At 34.2% G+C, this 16304-nt stretch overlaps 1 protein-coding gene across 3 annotated transcripts in view; it reads right to left on the bottom strand.

Annotated features, from left to right (window-relative positions):
- DENND4C (DENN domain containing 4C) overlaps positions 1-16304 on the bottom strand; it is a 111373-nt gene that overhangs the window by 42773 nt on the left and 52296 nt on the right. For all 3 annotated transcript variants that reach the window (XM_061132123.1, XM_061132124.1, XM_061132122.1), the window contains exons 12-19: positions 15932-16150; positions 10977-11122; positions 9156-9191; positions 8936-9066; positions 6905-7037; positions 4540-4746; positions 424-552; positions 94-238 (exon numbers count right to left, since the gene is read on the bottom strand). In XM_061132123.1, the coding sequence (XP_060988106.1) occupies positions 94-238; positions 424-552; positions 4540-4746; positions 6905-7037; positions 8936-9066; positions 9156-9191; positions 10977-11122; positions 15932-16150 (1146 nt within the window). The remainder of the gene's footprint in view (positions 1-93; positions 239-423; positions 553-4539; positions 4747-6904; positions 7038-8935; positions 9067-9155; positions 9192-10976; positions 11123-15931; positions 16151-16304) is intronic.

Raw genomic sequence — 16304 nt, forward strand, 5'->3', positions numbered from 1 at the left:
ACCTCTGTTTTCTGCCTCATATAATTAAAAATTCATATGCCTATAAAATTTATGGTTCAGCAAGAAAGTTATCTTTCCAATCACATGTATTACCTGATATTGAGGAGACCTGTGACTTTTGCACGGTATTTTTAAGCGGCTGCCTAAACTGTGCCAAGCCACGTACCACATTCCGTACCTTCGTCCACAAGAAGATACCACTGCGGGTACTGCTAGGCCACGGGCTCTCCAAAACTACCTAAAGGTAAAATAATGATTAAAATAATGATTATTAGGAATATTTGAATTTTTAAATGCACACACATATAATATATACAAAAAGAATACTACTGCCAAACCTCTAAGTTTTCTAAATAATAAAATGTATAGAAATTTATCAGTCTTAATAAACAGCATATACTGCCTAATGTCAATCCTACTTACCTTATTATAATAGCCATAAGTAATAGCATTTGGCTTTATTTTAGCAGTTTTCATTTCAAATAAAACTCTCACTGCTAAAACAGGATGACCCCAAAGTCCACAAAGTTGCATCACTACTCGATAGCACACCTAACAAAAAATAACATCAGAGCATTAGTCTGTGACTTGTAAATGACTTTAAATGACTTCACTCAATTCCTGTCAAAGTTATCAAGCAATAGTCATTACTCTTTTGTCCTTCGTTCTGGTTTGAGAGTCTTGGTAAACTATTCTAAAAACCTATTCATCAATGGAAGTACCAGCACTATTAACTTTTCCATATAAGACCTATGGGCACACATACCATTGGTTTCAGTAACTAAATTTATACAAAGAGACCAATTATTATTATTTTCCATAATTTGAGGAGGAATTCATTTTTAAAATTGCACATGATTAAAATGGTTCTCTCCCAAATCATGTTTTATATTTTATGCTAAAGGAATTAAAAGCAGCATCTCTAGGATGCCTACATAACAAAAAGAATTCTATAAACCTATGTCTTAAAAAAGAAGAAAGTAAAAAAACACTGTAATACTATTAGCAAAGGCTTTTCTGAGAATATGTGCTTAGTGAAGAGGGGTAGAATTGATCATAAGAGGACAATCATTCAACTGGCAACTCCTAAAGTTTAGAATCTCACATTTGGAAGACAACAGTAGAAACCATGAAGAATGAGACAGTAATTGTAAGGATCCCTGGCAAAGAGGCTAGCCAGCTTGCAAGAGCAGTGAACACAGCAGCCAAAAACTACTATAGCTTAATTTGGGAATAAGAAAATATAAAGAAAAAGCTACTCTTCTTGGGATTTGTAAAATGTCTCTATTTATAACAGAGTTGTTTAACAACTGTGAACAGTACCATAAAGCTAACTTGTGGCCTCTTAAAAGGGAAGAGAAAAAAGAATTGAGAAAGGATATTTAACTCAAGAGATGAAGGAGGGAAAGAGATGTACAGCTAGAAATGAAGAATTTAATTCAGAAGCAGAAGAGTGCAGAAATTATCAGAGCAACTTCACAAATGACTAAGTTAAAGAAAACTCTTACTATATAAAAGATGTATGCCATGATTAAGAACAAGGTGGCACAAGAGAGTTCTTCAAATATCTGAAGTGTTGTCACTTCACTGACGACTTCTGCAAAAAGCCATAAGGAGGTGGAACTGAACTCAGCATAAAATACACTTTCTAATAGAGCCAGTTCAAGCACAGACAAGGTCCCATATGTTACAGACTTCCAACATCTCAGGTTTTACGTTCAAGTTTTACTAAAATATCTTCAAGTTCTATTCGACTCTAAGATTCTGAGTCATGAAGAAATAAATCACTTTCTGTGTCAAATTGGGATTAATCTGGATTTTCCAAAACCATTCTCAACAATTTATTCTGAAGTCGACAAAGTATTCCTTCAAACTTCCAGGCTCACTTGTATAAGAGGCAGACACCAAACTAAAGAAACAGTAAAAATGTGAGGGATATAATTTTTTAATTGTAGTATGTTGTTGCCTACAACATGATACCTTTTGGATATCTACGGTAGATGAAAGATGGCCACAAACTCTTTACTACTCCTCCCATTGAGAGGGCTCTGTCCCTTCACCTTAAGGGGGAAAGCCTCTGAGATTGCATGACCAACAGGATTTGCCTGAAGTGACAACTGTACCAGTTTCCTGGTTTAAGCCTTAAGAAAGGTCAGTTTCTACTTCTCTCTCTTGAAACACATGCTCTTGGAGTGCTACGTTATCACAGGAAAAGCCCAAGTATCACATGGAGGGGTCTGAGACTCATATGGAGGAAGAGGGGTCCATCTGAGCCTGGTTTTCCAGATAACCTTGCCAAAGTACCTAGGCTGGTATTTGAGTTAAGCTATCTTGAACCTTCAAAATCAGACCAGCATGTAAGAAAGAGCTTGACACAAACATTTCATTTCCATTAAAAATTCAATAAATGGTATTAAAAGCAAAACATGTTATGCATTTTAACTTGAATTTAGCCTACATGGCATATGCTATTTCTGGGTTTCTATGAGTTTTATTTAAAAATCTACATTATTACAAGTTTTACAAACATAACATATAGATCACAAAGCTGTCAAATTAAAACAAACATTAAGCATATGAATGAGACAGTGGTTTCTAATGGAGTATAAACCTAAAAATCAAAACCACTTACTTGCTAGGTGGCCTTATATATGTGTCATTCATCTAAATTTCAAATTTTCTTTCTTTGTAAAATGTAACATTATAATATATAATTGCCTCAAAGAGTTGCTGGGAATACCAAAGGAAATGACTACATAAAAATACTGTGAAAATTTTAATGTGCAACCCTATGTGTAATCAATAAATAAAATGCATCAAATATGCCAAGCAAATATACATCCTTAAAGTTTTAAAACAAACACTTCTTTCTTCCAGTTGGAAAGATATAATTATTTCAGGTGACTACAAATCTGTCAGTATAACTTGTTAGAAATAGGAATACAACAAATTAACCTCCAAATGTTAAGCCTCCTATCAGAATGTTTATTGGGAAAATAATATAAAAACATTTTTTAGCTTACTAGTCGTATCCGCTGCATGTTAGAAAACAAGAAATGTAATCACTTGTAAGTACCGTAGAACCTTAATACATACATACAGAGGAAACAACTTTTCAGGAAATTTGTCTTGTGAACTTACCAAAGAAACTTAACCAAGTAATGTGCTTTGACTTTACAGTGTAGTAACAATTAATACTAGCTCTCTCATGGAGCATATTTTACAGCACTTTAAAAATATGATATGCTGTCACATAGCTGAAATATATCCTAAAATATATCTTAGATACAAAAACTAACTCAGAATAAATTTTTATAACATTAAAACATATGAGGTACAAAACACTAATACTGATCAAACACTTTTAATTTCCGAACAGTTTTATAAACATCAGATGAGAGAATATGTAATCAAATGTGAGAATGGATATGTTAGTATTTGTTCTGTAACTCTATGTTTGAAAAGTTTTTTATAACATACATATAATACTTCGAGAAAAACAAGTTTAGTGTGGTTACAAGCATTATTAAACCTTAATAAGGTACATGCTGTACTAGTTTCAGATCTTTTTTATTTTAAAAGAGGAAAAAATTAGTTAAACATAAAAATTAGCCTATCATGTGCTCCTCTTCAATTATATTTCTCTTCAAATCTTGTGCTGTCTCCTTCTTCCCAAATACCCATTACTCTGAATTTTTATTCCAACTATATTTTAAATTCTAATCTGGTTCTAATATCATTTACAGTTATTTTAACACAAAAATAATTTTTAAAGGGAAACACAGCAAAGAGGAGAACTAAATCAGTAACTCAGTTTCTTCAGCTGTCTGTCGGATAATACCACTGCCTATCTCTGAGGATGATTCTGAGCCTGAAGAGACTCAGCACATTGTTCAGTGAGCACTTACTATCAGGCACTCGTCTAGACACATGTACATTAACAGATTTAACTATCAAATTAACCATTTGAGGAAAGGAACTAAATATCATTATCCTGCAGACATTCCTCATTACATGGAGCTACTGGCATCTAGTGGGTGGAGGCAAGGATACTGCTAAACATTCTAGATGTACAGGAAAGGACCTCACAATAAATAATTATGTGGGCTAAAATGTCAACAGTGCCAAGGCTGAGCAACTCAGATCTCCAGCTTCAGATACATAATATCTGAATCACAGATAGGTTATGTAATCCACCTATGACACAGGTCCTAAGTGGGAAGCCACTTACTAAAAGCCTATTTGCTTCTTAGTAAAGTTATCTCAAGAATAAAATTAAATCACTATTTTTTCTATCTATCAAGGGTAATCTGGTCCAAGTAAGTCAATCCTCGCTGAATTTCAAAGCAATAACTTTTATTTTTTCAAAGCAATAACTTTTAAATAAATGTATTTAAAAATAAACAATAGGTATTAGCTCTATGAAACAGGGTAACAGTTTAATGAAAATACCTGAGGTTACTGAAAGCAACTGAAACCTAAATTTTCTTAAAAATACAAATAGAATTTATCTTAGTAACAACTCAGTGTTATACTTGCCTCATCTAGAGGATCCACATCTGTTTTCCTCATCTTAATAAGCACATCATATGCCTGTTGAAGTGCTCTGACCTTAGGATGAGAAACTCTAACATAGGCAGGGAGACAAATAAACCATAAACTGTAACAATGACTGAAGAGACACTTGGCCCATTGTGGTGGATTTGTGTAACATCTCTTCGCCAACTTATGAGCTGTTTTTATCTCCTAGAAAGAGAATAAATAAAAAATTATGACATTCATTAAAATTTATTAGGATGACAGGAAAAGTGAAAAGTAAAAGGGAGAGAATAATTTAATGTAAAATGTGACTCTGCAATCAAGCATTTCATATTTTTGCTTTTGTGAATGGCTTCCTACTTAGTGCCACATGGTTCTTTTTATAGGAGCACTTTATACTGTATTTTTAACTATTTTTTTTGGCAAGCATGTGTCTCCTAAGAGACAAGAAATTCCTTAAAAGTGGACATCATTCATGTTATAATAATATAATAGGTAATTAAGTGCTCTTCACATATATGGCACTCAAATGTGTGATGAATGAAAGTGATTTAGTCATTCATAGCTTATGAGTTCTATAATATCATTCTTGAAAAGTTAGAGCCTTCTCACTCTTCTCCCAACTAAAAAGTTTAAGATGTTCTGAGTGCTCTGAGTTATTTCCCAAGATTTCTATCCTACCTTCTGTGTTAATTTCGTCACAGCTTCTTTCAAATCACCTACTCCTCTGCAGGCAACATATTCTGAGAAAGATCACAGATGTCCCCACCTAATAATTTGATAGGTATATTTTCTACTTCTGATTTTCATTCTGATTTAGGTGGAAGAAAGAAAAGGCATCAAAACTGCTGAGCTTTATCGAACTCTACAGACATTCAGAAACTACAGAGCCCTCCACACGTCAGACTGACACTGTCAGCCCTGCACTACAGATCCCTCTGCTGGATGTGTTCTAACTGAACATATTGTTATGAGCTTCCAAGAGATGTGCCTGGAAAGATTCTCGGGCAAATGCAATCTAGAGACTTAGTACCAAAATTCTCCCATTTTAAAAAACTTGCCTTTTATTAAGCTGATAAAAGTATATAATGTTAAAAAAAATTCCCCTCAGACACACTGAGAGAACTGTGTACTATATGAGATTACAGACCACCTCAAGTTACCTCTAGGATTTGAGGGACTGTACTCGAACTGATAAAACCTGAACTAAGAATTTCATTCTGAAATTGTCCATGTTTTGGAGATACCCCAAATATCAGTATATACATGTGTATATATATATATATAAAGGATGTTTGATTTAACTCGCACCTAACCATAGTTTAACTCTTTATACCTAAATCAAATACAGTATTAAAGCAAGACGTCTAGGTTGTCCTAAGTTAACTCCTTTTATAATGTAATATTCAGTATAAAATATATTTATACTAACCATGATGAAAAAGTAAAATCACAATGAGATACCACTTCATATGCACTAGATGGCTAAACCCAAAAAGACAGACGATAACAAGAATGTGGTGAAATTCCCACTGCTGGTAGGAATTTTAAATGGTATGCCCACTTTGGAAAATAGTCTGACAATTTCTCAGAAGGTTAAACACAGTGTAACTATATGACACAGCAATTCTACTTAGGCATATACCCAAAGAAATGAAAACATAACCACATAAACATTTGTAAACAAATGTTTACAGGACTACTATGCATAACAGCCAAAAAGTAAGAACCAACCACATGTACATGAATGGATAAAATATTCCACACAATGGAATATTATTCAGCAATAAAAATATGTGAAATACTGATACATTCTGCAACACTGATGAACCTTAAAAACATTATGCTAAGTGAAAGAAGCCAGTCACAAAAGACCACAAACTGTACAATTCCATTTTTATGAAATGCCCAGAATAGGCAAAACTATAGAGACAGAAAACAGATTAATGATTGCCTGGGGCTATGAAAGATGGAGGAACTAGGGGGGTTAACAGCTTAGGGGTGTGGGCTTTCTCTTTAGGGTGATGAAAATGTTCTATAATTGGCTGTGGTGGTAGCTGCACAACCCTTGAATGTACTGAAAGCCAGAGAGTGTACTTAAATGAGTGAATTGTGTGGCATGTGAATTATATTTCAATACAGTTTTCTAAAACTGTATTTAGTTGCCAAGTTTCTCTTAGAACATAAACATAAGCATTCAAAACCTTCACCCTCAAATTACAAGTAGGGTTGCAAGAAATTAATTTTAATTCATTAACAACCATAGTGGATCTTCAAATAATTTCTGTGGGTGATAAGTCTAAACTATGAGCTACATATCACATATACATAGTTTACATTTTAAATTAGATAAAGAATATCTGACCTGTTTAGTTCTCTTAGCCATGAGAGCTGGACTGTTTGTAATGCTACTCCCAGTAGGGTGTCTACTAAAACAAAGTTTCAACTCCTGTGGTCTGTCAAAAAGCTTAAGGTCCAGTCTTGGAAAGTATTTGTAACTAAAATAAAAAGCAAAAATAGAACTGCTGATTTAAAATACATTAACTCTTCATATTATTTCAGAATTTAGGTGCATATTTCTAAACCTCAAATGTAACCAACATTATTCTCCAAAATCCTTGTATACACATTTCTTTTTCAAATAGGTAAGATGATGTAATTAATAAGATAAGCAGACTATCTACATGGAAACTTTGGCTCCTCCCCATCCTATATGTTATTTTCAACCAATTCCTAGAACACAGAAAACCCTGATATTTTGACTAAAGAATTAATAACTCTTTCAACAGAACACATGTATTCAATGATAATTTATATTAAAACATTTAGTATATATACTGTGCAATTTTATTTTTCTTTATAAAAATACCTTGTATTCATATAAAAGGAAAAATGCCATAACATTTTTATATTAGGGACATGACATAATTTAACAAATTCTTTACTGTTGGACATTTGTGGATTATTTCTCAACTTTTGCAATTAAGTATCTTTGTACATCTATCTTTGTGAATATTTCGCTTAATTTCTTAGAATAAGACCCTATAAGAGTTTTCTATGGTAAATGTCTATCAAGAAAATAAAAATTATTATAATCACTGTCAAATTATTTCCAGAGAGGTTATACTCATATACTCTCCAAAATACACTCTAGTAGGAAAGCCTATCCTCAAACTGATAGAATAAAAATGCTTCTACTCATCATTTGATCTGCATTTTTTTAAATACTAGAAAAGCTTAACATACTTTCATATTATTGACTATTAGCATTTCTTCTCAGAAACTGCCTACTTATTTCCTTTGGCCAATTTTCTTCTGAAATATATTACCTTTCCTATTTGATTTACTTATCTGTCAATACCTGATTTACTTATTTGTCAATACCTGCATTCCAATGTATAATGATTAAAGCCAAAATAAAAAAAGAACTCTCCTTCTATAATTGACATGCAATCAAAACAGTACTTAGTTAAATCACTCATCTCAGGTATACATTCTTCATTCTTATGTAGTCCTAGTGAGATTATATATTAATTTTATTTTTAGAAAACAGTTCTTTTATATTCCCATTGCCCTAGAAATTCTTTTATGAATACAGCCTAAGAAAATAACTGTGTGTACACACAAAGATATAGATAGCAGAGAACTACAAATAAATTCCACAGGAAACTAGTTCAAAGGCATGCAATGTAGTTATTCAAAATGATATGGCACAAAAGTATTTATTGGCATGGAAAAACGTTCAGACCATTAAAGGTAAACACACATCACAACAAATATGGGCAAGATGAACTAATATTTGTTTTAAGTAAATTCAAATCTATGTACAAAAAAGACAAAAAGATATACATACGATTGTTAACAAACATTAAGTATTGGTGCTAAAATTATGTGCTAAGTATTTTTGTGTGGTTTTCTGAATGTATTAAGTATTACCATGATCATAATAATAAACAAGCTTTTTAATTTCTTAAAAGATTCCCATCCAAATTCTCTAAGTTTATTTTAGTAAAGAGTGATTCCTGGCCCTCTACTTTTAAGTGACAGCTTACTAATGCGTAAGAATTTCAGTTTTTCACTGACAACAAAACACCCCAAAGGGAGGGGATCCTCACAAATACTTTTCTTCTTCAGAAATGAAAATTTTAAAGATTAAAATGTGGTAAATGTTTAGGTTAATAGTGATCGGCATCTGGCTTCCCTTCAAACAGGGCTGTCCGGTTCTTAAATTACAATCCCTGGTGGTATCTCCATAGGATATCCATCTCCACCAGTTCACAGAATACATTTTGAAAATGACCTTTACAAATGATCAATATAGATATATCTACTAATAGTTGCAAAAGATCAAACTATTAAAATTGTACCCAAACAACTTCAGAATCATTCCTGGTACCTGTACTTTGGTGACAGATCCTTTCCGTCATCAGGAGGTGGCTCGGGTGGCATTATGAATACAGTGTGCTCACTTTTCTGTGAATCATCTAGCTCTATCAATTTGGTATCTTCTGCTGAATCAAAGTCAACCTAAAAATAAGTATTTTCTTCAGTTAATTTGCATATAAACAAGACCTGATTCTAAAATGCTGAAACTTGTATTTAAGAAAAAAATATACCTTATCTGTTTTCTCTGTGCCTTTATCAGGAAACAACTAGGGAAAAAAGAGAATTCTCAGTGAAAATGTCTACTGTGAATTTAATAGAGATTACCTTAAATTCAAATTTAAAAAATCATCCTTTTTTAATACCAGGTAGATATGAAACACTTCACAATGTATTTGGTGGACCCCATACTTGTATAATACTTCTCTTTTGACTATTAGGATAGAAAACAATTCATCTTGACTAGTTTGTTCATATATCCCTCTTTAGAAGGAAAAGATGGGCAATCACAAGAACCTGGTTTCTCAAACCAAAAATTTCATTATTAACAAACTCCTGCATTAATGATTGATAATATCTGTGCTTAGTTGCTCAGTCACGTCCAACTCTTTGCGACCTCATGGACTGCAGTCTGAAGGCTCTTCAGTCCATGGAATTTTCCAGACAAGCATACTGGAGTGGTGATTGACAATATCCCAGCTTCTCTAACTGAATGATATTGGACTATCAATATTTAAGTAAACAAAAATGTTGAAAAGTTTAAATCGTATTCCTAGAGTTTCAGATAACACTGATGTAATGGGAGAAAATTATGCAAGTCTTCTAAGATACACAAATCATTAGGAGCCTATAAAATTACAATGTCATAATATTCTATCTTTTTTTGATACAATCTCTAATTTTATAAATATAGTTTGCATAAACAATAAATCCTACAACCCACCTAGCAAAAATAAGAGCTCTACAAAAAATGAGAAAAAATATGTGAGTTATCACCGTCAGAAATCAACTCAGGACTACCATGGTGGTCCAGTGGTTAAGAATCTGCCTGTCAATGCACAGAACACGGGTTTGATCCCTGGTCTGGGAAGGTTCCACATGCCGTGGGGCAACTAAGCCCATGCGCCACAACTACTGAGCCTGAGTACTTTAAGTATGGAACCCCTCGCACCCTCGAGTCCATACTCCGAAACACAAGAAGCCACTGCAAAGAGAAGCCCTCACACCGCAACTAGAGTGGCCCCTGCGCTCAGCACCCAGAAAAAGCCTGCATGTAGCATGAATGCCTCATGCTGCCCTTCATCACAGCCAAAAATAAAGTTTTAAAAGTCAACTTAAACTTTTTATGAGTGAGTAAAGCTTTAACATATTTCCAAATAGTTTCCATCAGGACAATGATTCATGTCAATGTACGGCAATAACCACTACAATATTGTAAAATAATTAGCCTCCAACTAATAAAAATAAATGAAAAAAAAAAAAAAGAAATATATTAGCAAAAGTATCTGGAAAGACACAAACAAAACCCACAGGATTTCCATTACACACAAAACTAACCTTTTTTTTTTGGTTTGTTTTTTGGGGTTTTCTTTATAGCTGCCCTGTGTGGCTTGTGGAATCTTAGTTCCCTGAACAGTGACTAAACCTGCGCCCTTGGCAGTGAAAGTGAGGTGTCCTAATCACTGGACCACCAGGGAATTCCCAAAACTAAACATTTTTTAATGAACTACTGAATCTTATCTTAGTCATGTGAAAAAAAAAAGATTCAGGAGTTTCAGTGATGTTCTTAGTACTTAATACAAACGAAAGTGAGGTTCAAAGGGAAAAATCAGCTATGTTTGGTAGTATTAGATGCCACAAAGGAAAACAATTCTTATATTAAGCGTAGCACTGAACATTTGCATGTGTACGCATGTACACAAACACACACACACAAACACCAGAACTTTAATGCTTTCCTCATATCATTTGGGCTAATAAAACAATAATGATTATAAAGATAAACAAATTATTAAAGCTTTTCTTTAATACTGGTTTACAGGACAAACTTTTACCTTTTCTATGCAGTCATCAAAAAAAGCCAATCCAGTATCTTTATCACTTACAAAACTACATTCTTCAATGAAACGAATAAAAATCTGTGTTTTGGATAAAAGGGTGTAGAATTTTGTATAGGCACGATCTCGACTTTTTAAAAATCCTGAAGAAAATAAAATTAGAATTAAATTCAAATTTCAAAGCAGAACTAGATGTATTATTTTTAAACTTCTATATATATTATTTTATCTTTATATACATACATATATAAAGGGACCATAGTCCCTTCTGCCTAATTCAACCATGAAAACCCTTAACTTATACCATTAACCTTTTCACTGAAATCTGAATTTCCTATAAGGAGTCTCTAGCCCTACAGATCTCAAGTAGAAAATTTCTGATACTCTACATACTCTTAAGCAGGAAGGGTCAGATCTTTCCTCTGCAATGCTACCAGACAATTACTTATGTTATCATCTTCTAGAAACTTCTGCTCTTCTGGCTATTATTTAATCCATTTCTCGATTAACTGTAGACAGCTGTTGACTTTAGAAACACTCCTTCATCCACTGAAGAGCAGGGCACTTAATTCAAAGTCTTCTCTCCAACTCCTCCCATCATCATTCTTCAACACCCATAACACCAACCATCCAACATTTCAAAGAGTTTTTAATTCCTTAACTTTCAATAATTTATGGTCTACTCCACCTCAATCACCAACTTCTATACATAGTTTCATACTCCCTGGACTTTTCTTGGTAGCACTATAAACAGCTTTGCCTCCCAAATCTCTAATTTACAAATTACTCTCTGACTGTTATTCCTGTCTATCTGGTATGCTTAAGTTCTTCCTACCAAGCCTTTTGTGAGGGGTAATCTGCAATCCATTCACCCTTTTACATTCTATATACACCCTCCTATCTTCACGTCTTTATCTAACATTGATTCCATGTCCATTTTAATTATTTTCTTGTCAACACTCTCAATTTTTATGCCCTTTTGTCTTTTTTGTCAAACTCATCTAGTATAACCTAGCTCTGGAGCAATACATTGTCTGCTTTCTCTGGATCTGCAGCAGTGTGGCTGAATGCAAGTTGTTGTGGGGGTGAGGGTGGGAGGGGCGATGGAGTTACGTAACTAGGTGAATCAAAACCGCTTAACTTACACCTTTATCCCTGACCAGTAATCACACTACATTTCTGGAATCTGAACTTTCCTTTACTCATGTTTTCACAGTTATTTTCAGTGTTTAAATGTTCTCCCTCCATGTTCTCTCCCTCACCCCTGAATGGTAGTACTTTATGTTGCAGAGAAAATGAATATCATTAAGTGAGAACTACATTATCTCACTATAAAATCTATGACTCTTTCTGCTGTCATTTATTCCTGACCATGTGTTACAGTGAGTATGACCCTCCTCCTATCTAACGCCTGGGATAGAGCTCTTTCAGTGTTCTCTGGAAAATTCTATTAGCTAGTAACCAGTATACTCAGGTCTCCCTCATTTTAAAAATCTTTCCTCAAACATTTCCCCAAAGAGGACATTCAGAGGGCCAATAAGAACATAAAAAGATGCTCAATACCATTAATCATTAGAGATATACAAATCAAAACCACAATGAGTCATCATCTCATACCTTTCAGAATGGCTATCATCAAAAAGGACAAAAATAACAAATGTCAGCGAGGAGGTGGAGAAAAGCAAACCCTCATACACTGTTGGTGGAAATGTAAATTGATGGCACCACTGTGGAAAACAGTATGGAGTTTCTCAGAAAACTAAAAATAGAACTACCATATGATCCAGCAATTCTACACTCCAGGATATATATCCAGAAAAAACAAAAACACTAATTCAAAAAGATATATGCACCCCAATATTCATAGCTGCACTATTTATAATAATCAAGACAAGGAAGTAACCTAACTAGTCAAAGGTTAGGTTGGATGGATAAAGAAGTTGTGATACACACACACACACACACACATGCATACACATAATGGACTATTACTCATTCATAAAGAAGAATGAAATTCTGCCATTTCCAACAACCCAGTTGACTTTAATGCTTAGTGAAACCAGTCAAACATAGAAAAATACTCTCTATATCATCACTTATAAATGGAATCTAAAAAATAAAACAAATCAGTAAATATAATATAAAAAAAAGAACAGATTCACAGATATAGAAAACAAACTAGTGGCTACCAGTGGGGAGATGGAAGCAGGGAGGGGTTAGATAGGGGCAGGGGACTAAGAAGTACAAACTGTCATGCGTAGAAGAAGTAAGCTGTGAGGACCCACAGCACAGGGAATAGAGTCACTACTTTATAATAACTATAAATGGAGGGCGTGCGTGCGTGTGCGCTAAGTTGCTTCAATCCTGTCCGAAGCCTGCCAAGCTCCTCTGTCTATGGGATTCTCTAAGCAAGAAGCTGGAGTGGGTTGCTATCCCTTCCTCCAGGGAATCTTCCCAGCCCAGGGGCTGAACATGCATCTCTTACATCTCCTGCACTAGCAGGTGGGTTCTTTACCACTAGCGCCACCTGGGAAGCCCCCATAAATGGAGTATAGCCTGCAAATATTATGAATTACAATGCTGTGTTGTACACCTGTGACATATAAAGGCTGCACATCAATTAGATGTCAATAAAATAAATAAAATGAAAAACTCTTCCTTAATAAATAATTAGATCCTTCCCCTTTCTGCCATTTCTCTTCTCAATAAAGGGCACTTAAATAAACAATAAACCATCCACTTGGTTGTTAAAGACATGAAGCTCTAAGTTGTTCTTGACATCTCCCTCTTACATCCCATATTCAACTGCCAAGCTCTATTGAATTTACATCCTAAAAAATCACTTTTCTATTCATGCTATCAAATAATCCAGGTCACTTCATTTGAACCAAGGCACTAATCAACTAATAAGTAGATCCATACTTTGGGTGCCTCCAATTGAATCTCTGCAGAGAAGTCAAAGAGGTTTTTTTGTTTGTTTGTTTTACAAATGCAACCCTGATCCTATTACCTACTTAAATATCCCTCACTGACTTGCGATTACTCTTGGAATTAACAATGAAATCCTTCATTGTTCCTAAAAGAGCCAACATGATCTGGCTTTCATCCACCACTTCAAGCACGGTTTTTAAGGTCAGTTTTTCCTCCAGCCTTTCTGTTATGCTTCAGGGCATTCCACATGCTGTTGTCCTTACTAGATCACCTTGAAATATTACTTAGTTGAGAAAGGCTCCAATAAAACAGAAATAAATTATTCTTGCCAAGCAGTAACAAGAAGTCTTTTCTTCTAATGGATCTAGGCAATGATCAGCAAAGGCTACTAATACAACTGAATGAAAGGCTGGTGGGGAAATTATAATGAATGAATGAGTCTGACAACACTTGAATCCATGGATCCATCTTAGGAGTACTAAAAATGGTACACATGCAGATTTGCAATAAGAAGTAGTGAGCCTCATGTGAGCACCACTTGCCAAGAAAACTGAATCTGAATATAATTGTTAAGTTCAGTTCAGTCGTTCAGTCATGTCTGACTCTTTACAACCCCATGGACTGCAGCATGCCAGGCCTCCCTGTCCATCACCAACTCCTAGAGTTTACTCAAACTCATGTCCATTGAGTCGGTGATGCCATCCAACCATCTCATCCTCTGTCGTCCCCTTCTCCTCCCGCCTTCAATCCTTCCCAGCTTTGGGTCTTTTCCAATGAGTCAGTTTTTCACATCAGGTGGCCAAAGGATTGAAGTTTCAGCTTTAGCATCAGTCCTTCCAATGAATAGCAGGACTGATTTCCTTTAAGATGGACTGGTTGGATCTCCTTGCAGTCCAAGGGACTCTCAAGAGTCTTCTCCAACACCAGTTCAAAACCATCAATTCCTCAGTGCTTAGCTTTCTTTATAGTCCAACTCTCACATCCATACATGACTACTGGAAAAACCATAACTTTGACTAGATGGACCTTTGCTGGTAAAGTAATGTCTCCGCTTTTTAATATGTTGTCTAGGTTGATCATAGCAATTATATCCATTCTTTAAAGTCATGCTCTTCCTTCCACGAAGTCTTCCAAAATACTCATCTTTAAGAATGTTTCCTTTTTCTGAATGTTTATGCCCTCTCACTGAATGATAATGTAAAATCTTTTTCTTGAGTATTTGTTCTATTTCTTAAAACATGTTAAATTATTTTCCATTGGGTATCCCAAGGAGCTAGATTTTATACTCCTCTATATCCCTAAATAATAACTAATTGGACTTAGTAAGTGGTAACTAAATATTTGAGAGATAAGTCATCCTAAACCAGAAATGAGAAAAGATAAAAGGATTATTGGGAAAATACAGATTAAAAAAAAAAACAAAACTGCAGGGCCAAACTATAGATATGTAAAATAATTGTCGTTATGAATACTGATGTATCTGTTAAGTTTGCCACTATATATATATAAGAGCTGCTGAATAGCAACACAAATCTTTGTAATTTCCTAAAACTACAAATACTAAAGAGAATGAGTATGGTATTTTCCCCTGGAACAACGCTGTACTTTTCAAAAAATTTTAAAAACTTGTGGCTTTATTCCAAGAACTATTTGTTAGAGAATACTGTAAAGCCTAGAATGTATAAGGTCAAAAATTATACAAAGTTGAGAAAACACCTAAAAGCAAACGACCAGCTTCATTCTACTGAGATAACTGATCATAGAATACTATAAATATAAACAACATCTTAGACATTTCATAATTAAACACCTCCAATTTCAAATTTCTCAGGAAAAAAAATAAGGTATAAAAGTTAAAAAGAAATTCTATTCATAGAACTAGATTACAAATACACAGAAGATCACCATATTTTAATATAAAATTCTAAGACCTTATATAGTAAATGTTTCTTGGTAGTACTACCAAATAGAAAATTTTTTCATTTAAAATAAAAAGTATTTATATTTTCAATGCTACTCACCCTGTCGGTCAAACAATGAATCAGCAGCTGTAGCTTTATTTGAAGGAGCCTCTGTGATTGGTCTGAGATATGTTCTGTAACCCTTTAAAATCGATGCCATAAAGCGCAAAAATGCCTCTTGAATTTCCATCTCAAGTTGGGTCATCTTCTTTTGCCAAGAGAAATCTGCTTCAATTGGAGTCATCTCAATTGCTGAACCTTCTTGAGTTTTTCGGTGAACTGACAAAACAAGAAAGAGAAATAAATGACATTAATACATAATGTTATACATATAAAAAATACATAGTTATACATATATAATAACAATTAAGGGAATTGTCAAAATAAAGCCCATGACTTCTTGAAAATCCTCTCCTCATTAATGTGAAGGGAT

This window comes from Dama dama, chromosome 29, assembly GCF_033118175.1.
Source record: "Dama dama isolate Ldn47 chromosome 29, ASM3311817v1, whole genome shotgun sequence".
NCBI lineage: Eukaryota > Metazoa > Chordata > Mammalia > Artiodactyla > Cervidae > Dama > Dama dama.